Source organism: Zingiber officinale, chromosome 4B (assembly GCF_018446385.1).
Source record: "Zingiber officinale cultivar Zhangliang chromosome 4B, Zo_v1.1, whole genome shotgun sequence".
NCBI lineage: Eukaryota > Viridiplantae > Streptophyta > Magnoliopsida > Zingiberales > Zingiberaceae > Zingiber > Zingiber officinale.
Genome location: NC_055993.1, coordinates 126,620,071 through 126,626,483, shown reverse-complemented (window position 1 = coordinate 126,626,483; position 6,413 = coordinate 126,620,071). Strand labels below are relative to the sequence as shown.

The window sequence follows — 6,413 nt, the reverse complement described above, 5'->3', positions numbered from 1 at the left end:
TTAACTGATAAAAAAACTCAGCTCAGTTTAATTATAGAATCTAAAAAAAAATGTTTAAACTGACCTGTAGAAAATTGTTATAGAAGTCCTGATGAACATATGAATTACCACAAGTTATTTCAATATATAAATAACATAACAAACAAGGAATACATGTAACTGCTGATGACAAAGATAATTGGCTTCTTCTAGCATTGTACGAATATGAAACAATTCGATCTCATCCACTTTTACCAAAAGAAACATGTTTGATAAACTAAAATAGCTGACATTAAGAAGTTTAATTGTCTTCAATAAAATAATTAATTTTCTTCCAAAATAATTCCTTCCATCCATGAGAGAGACAATGAGTGTGAACACCACTATCCAAAATGGCTACCTTTCAGCAGTAGTTTCCAAAGATAAAGGAACCTGGTTACCATGGAAACCAATAACAAACCAACTTTACTGGCATTACAACAGTTTGTTTCTAATATATTGATAACTAACTACGCAAACAATCATTAAGTTGCTCATGATCATGCATAGAGTTGGAAATTTAGAAGTACTCCAGTTAATTTCAGTCCACAATATGGCTAAGACCTTTACTTGAGCACTTGGCTGCCACCGTTAATATTGGAGCTGCATCAATGACCCACCCCACCTAGTATGTCTAAGAAGTTTCAGAACTTGGATGATATGAAAAAACTAAAAAACAGTGATCTCATCTGTCAGCATGAGTAAGTGATAGTCAATGGAAAAGAAATACCAAGAATTCAGCTGTCGATAGAAGCACCCCCATTACAATATAGAGAAAAAAAAATGATACTGTAACACCATTGAAACCAACTCAAGGATTCAGTAACTGAAATCAAGTTAACAAAACTTCGAAGACCACCCAGTGCATCAATCATTGTTAAACGAACTGTTACCTCTTTCTCCTTTCCCGCAACCAAAAATGCTTCAGCCCAGAGAAATAAAGAAACTTCCCCAATATTTCCCTCCTCCTCCTCCTCCTCCTCCTCCTCCTCCAACTGAAATAAGTGACTTACACCTGAACCAAACGAATAGCAGGAAAGCGTAAGTCTCGGACTTCACACAGCAATGCCGGCGAGCAAGGGCATTCGAAATAGTTTCTGAGCGGTGGTTCCTGGAAATCCGAAAGATCAATCGACCATTGAAAAACAAAAGCAGAGGAAGTCGAATCGCCGAAGAAAGAGAAATAGAGGGAGGGAGGGAACGAAGAGAAACCTAGGGTTGATGGTAGCCGTCCGTTCTCCTTCCGAGCAAGAGCAAGAACAAGAGGGCGAGGGCGAGAAGAGAAAGAGAGAAAGAGAGAAAGAGTTGTAACGCTCGCCGCTCGTTTGGTGTTCTGGCATTGCGCCTCCAGTTTTTTCTGCTTCCACCCATAAAAGCGTGTACACTTGCTGTTTGGCCGTTACCAATGTCATGGCCGTTACCCGTCTCACGTGTTGCTGCCCCCGTCAGATTGTCGTGCCGTACCCCCGCCGGGACCGGACCCGGTCGAGCCGTGCCCACGGTCGCGCCCAGACCGGGTACAGCAGTGGCTCGTTCTTCGTACCATCTCTCAGTCTCACCTCACCTTCAGCTAACTCAGAGCCCGTGACTGAATTAAATTATTTTTAATTTAAATTATTGTGTTTGGCCCTGTTGAGGAAGCATGGAATCTAAGTTAGTTGCATAGCAGTATTTGATTGTTGACAAAACAAAGGGCGTGATCCAGTTACACTACACATCGCGTATAAGGTTTTATTATAGCCACATGCCTTGGCAACAGACTACGAGCACTTGGACCTCTAGCTAGTTTACTTGATGAGAATGCATCGGATAGGTGATCCCTCGGCGCCTCGGAGACGAAGAGGTAAGCAATGCAAATTGTATATGCCGGCTTCGACATCATCTAGTTTCAAGGCTTCCACGAGAATGATCTCCTGAGAAAAATAAATCAAACAAGTAAATGAGAAGATGAAGAGCAAGTTAGATGTCATTTGCACCGTCTTATTTTAGACATGTTTGCGCATACTGCATATCTCTTGTAGGAACATACAAGGCTCAGGTGAACACAACTCCCATCATCAAGGCTCAAGTAGATGAGGGACTAAATAGTCTCGACAATCCTCTCATATCGTAATCGGCTAATCGCATATGGTCTATAACAGCCACATGTTCATTTGACAAGGCCTAGAGTAATTGCACAAAAATACTTGCTCTGGTACCATGATAAGGTTCTGAAGGGATACAATTCAATCGAAAATATCTAATCTAGAGAGCAGACATGTCTAAGCATCTTTGGCTTATTTACTTGAGAACAACTAAATAGAGTCGAGATACAAAGATTCGCTTACCCGACTTTCTAAGAAAACCAGATGGGAAGGGATCAAATCATCCCAAGCAGCAACTGATAGATAATCCACACCTAGAACAGGTGCCAACAAGTTTCCAGTCAGTAATACAATCTCAGAAATGGAAATGACTATATTATTCAAACTTAAAGGCAGTTAGGAAAACCAGCAGGATGAAATATTGTTTACCTGCACTAGTGAGAAGTTTAAATATTGTAGCAGTATACCAAAGTATAACATTGCCATGCTACTCTAAAGCAATCGTCATGCTAATCATAACTTTTTTCTCTGGTTGTTTAAATAATTAGAATTCTTACGAGCTAAAATTTTAGTTCAATTATGCAGGCTACTTAACTTGGTGATACTGTAACCAAAGAGTTTTATGATGCTTCAGCCAAACAGCCAAAATAAGATGAGCTTCAAGTAAATGCTATTTCTTTGATAAAAGTTTAAGGTAAAGTAACAAAACGTCACATTTTACAAGTGAAAAAACTAAACATCTATTTCTATAATTTCATTGGCCTTGGATTGCATTTCTGAAAACTCATGAAGCACAGAATAGTATGAGAATTTTTTCAACAACATTCAAGACTATTGTAGAGAGGGGCTCCACCTATAGAACTTAAACCTACCAAATATCTCATTCGAAGGAGAGAGAAGAGAGGGACAGATACCCAACAGTTGAATGGGCTATAAGGAGTTGCATCAGTGCTAAGCGTCAAGACCGTTTACAACTTCTTTTTTATAGCATGAGGAAAATGATTTGCAACTAACCAACAAGTTTGACGTCAGTGTTGTCGACAAGCCACTGGGCACCATCTTTCATAAATCCAACATAGCTAAAATCAAACTCCTTTTTCCACATAAGTCGCCTGCAGAATTAGTATCACTTGTAAAACCAGCTGACAACTATGTCCTCAAATGTGATTTTGTGGTTTCAACCATCAAATAACTAACTCATATATGCAATAAAATTTATTGTGAAAATTATAATTCTTCTAGTGGTGTATTCTGTATTAAACATATTTTCTGGCCCTGATATATTATTAATATGAGATGGGATTAATACAGAACCATCTTTAATATTCTAGAGGGCAGAGCATCAAGCTACAAAACCAGAATATGTATACTGGGGTCGTCCAATAAAGAACATTAATGACAAAATGTAAACAGAGATAAGTGGGTTGTCAGCCTAGATGATACTATCAATAATGACAATATGGCATCTACATATCTCCCTTTAACTTCCAAACCCACTCCATCCATATAATCTACATTAACAATTAAAATACATTGAAAAATAAATCATTTAATTAAAATATCTTTCATTTAAGTTCTTAGTTCTAATCAGTCCGAGTTATTAGCTAATAGCTTGGCATTAGCTTGTTTAATAACATTGTCTTATAGATAACTGTAAATTTCCCTGATAAATATGAAAAAGCAATAAACAAGAATAATTAACTTTTAAATGACGTAAAAAATACCGGTCTGTGTTTAGTGTCCTGAAAAGCACACGACGAACTCCTTTTGGAATATGAAGAGATTTCATTACTTCGGCTGCATCAAGCAAAAAATGTTTGTGATATCTACTATATATGGTACTTATAGTGAACCTATAAAACACATCAAGTCTCTTGCTTTCAACTAATTTATTTCTGAAATTCAAGTAGATGATCCAACCTCCTTTTTTCAGTCCTTAAAGAATACGCTTTTTGAGCAAAGCATTAAAGTATCAAACCAATAACTGCAATAAACTATAAATGGGGCATCCTGACTTTAGCCATTATCAGAATTGTCTGGATTTAATGCAGGATATAAACTGAATGAATGCATAACATATCCACAAAATGGATGGCAACAATACATTTTAAGGTGTATATGGAATTATAGATATTCAATAGGATGGGTTTTGGTTTTCAAGTTTTTTATAAGCTAAAGTTTCTGTGATGCAAACTCAGATGTAATCAACAGTCATCCTTGCTTTCACTCAGATTGCAAGCATGTTCTAGAAATTAATTGAAGCATCCAACTTCATTGACATACTCTTGATGAGAAAGATAGTTTGGCAATCTGATGCAGTTACAGATATTTCAGCAAAGAAAAATATCATGGGGGTGGCATTGTTGAGATTAAATTATCAAACTTGACCATGTAACAGAGTGGAGAAAACATAATTTACCAATCGAATATACAACAAAAGTACAATTTTCTACCCATTTCTAATCAGAGTGATTCAATTAACTAGGTTGATGGTGAAACTACAATAGTAAATGCCCCGAGTGGCTGAAAATGCAGAAAGAAGAAAAGTGTGGAAGAAAATTCTAAGAAGTTTAGAAGAACACCAGTTATGTTCTCATCTCTTGGAACATCCACTAGCAATGCTGGACCTGTTAAAAATTCACAGGAACTATTAATTAAATTCAATGATGTCACAACAAGGCATAATTGTAATTACACTTCTTTATTTTGGTAAGGAGTAAAAAACAAAGAACAATTAGTTAACCATCAATAACAATAATCAAGTTCGAATGCATACACTGAGATCCAATTCCAACAATCAGAAAACATAATACAAGCAAATACTAGCCCTGCATATACAAAATAAACATGTCGCTAAATCACCAAATTATTCTTCAAGTACGACCTCAAATTTTTTCTCATCGAGATTTGTAGGGATTCCTTACCCCATCTTCATCTATCTCATACAAACATAAATAGATCTTAGATCTATAGTGGTATCTGACAGAATAGCAAGGTTAATGCCAATCATGAATTTGCCTGAGAGAAAGGTCAAATCAAGCAGATTTTACTACAATTAGATGCCTGAAAAAGAGAAATATTAACAATGGTAATCAAGTATGTTTGCACAAAGCATAATTGGTAGGTATGATTGACACATGCTGAAACTAGCGCAGGCTGAAACTCTAATTCCTTTTCTCAATCCCAAAAGTAGTATCTTTCCCAAAAGTAGTATCTTTCTTTATCCTTTATTGATTAACAAATTCTAAAAGATATGTTAGAAATTTGATCCTGGTTTTTGCTCCAATAGTATACAAGGGAAAATTTGTAGAAAGGGCACCGAAATGGGGAAAAGGCAACAGACTTAAATCCTGAGGGATACAAATATACAAAATCAAATTGAAACAAGCTAGAAGCGACCGTGATGGGATCATTGTCAATTGACTCCACACAAACAAACAGAACAAAGCGGCAACAAGCCTACTGAAAACGATGAATATCCACATGAAAAGTTATCGAGCACCTCACCGTTGAGGACATGAAGATCGAGCGTGTCAACATCGAAACCAGCCTCGAAGTAGTGCTGGAACACGTGACCGGGAGCGTCAACGTGGGTTCCTGAATGGGCTGGAAGCTTCATCACCGAGTTGTTGGCTTTGGATCCATTCTTCATGGACGCGGCGAGCCAGAGGAAGCTGCCGAGCCCCTCGTCCGACTCCCACGACGGCATGTCCTCGCGATAAAAGTGAGTTATGTCCAAAATCCTCCCCGAATCGTACTCCTCCATCCGATTCACCACCATATCCACCACCGCGCCGCACTGCTCCGCCTCCGGGTAGCCCGGGTGGGCTGAGGCGGCGGCCGCAGAGGAGACGGCGCCCAAGAGGAAGTGGAGAAGAAGTACATGAACCGGCTTCGCGGCAGTTGTAATCATGGCGTCCGAGGCGAAATCAGTAACCGAGCGTGTCGACGAAAAGAAGAAAGCAAGGGGTCACAATTTTAGTAACGAAATGCTGCGTCGTGAATAAGCGGACTAAAGTGTAATTGGGCTCGACTATGCTTCCTTGGCCCATTATCTTCCACTTTTCATGGAAAGGTACCGTTGAGGACGTCGAGATCGAGGGTGTCGACGTCGAAGCTGGCCTCGTAATAGCGCCTGAACACGTGGCCGGGGGCGTCGACGTGGGTGCCGGAGTGTGCCGGGAGCCGCAGCTCCGAGAAGTAGGCGACGTCGCCGTCATCCATCGACCGGGTGAGCCGGAGGAACCGGCCGAGCCCCTCCTGCCGCTCCCACCCGGGCATCTCCTGTTAGAAGCAGTACGAAGATGGAAC

The 6,413-nt window shown here is 39.4% G+C and overlaps 1 protein-coding gene across 1 annotated transcript; it reads right to left on the bottom strand.

Moving 5' to 3' along the window:
• Positions 1-1,663: 1,663 nt before the first annotated feature.
• Positions 1,664-6,080, bottom strand: LOC121976544 (cyclase-like protein 3). The gene is made up of 6 exons (XM_042528737.1): positions 5,610-6,080; positions 4,685-4,729; positions 3,827-3,899; positions 3,117-3,214; positions 2,346-2,416; positions 1,664-1,931 (listed from the first exon to the last, which is right to left on the bottom strand). The coding sequence occupies exons 1-6, from the start codon at positions 6,013-6,015 to the stop codon at positions 1,806-1,808; spliced, it is 819 nt and encodes a 272-aa protein (XP_042384671.1). The 5' UTR covers positions 6,016-6,080; the 3' UTR covers positions 1,664-1,805.
• Positions 6,081-6,413: the final 333 nt, after the last annotated feature.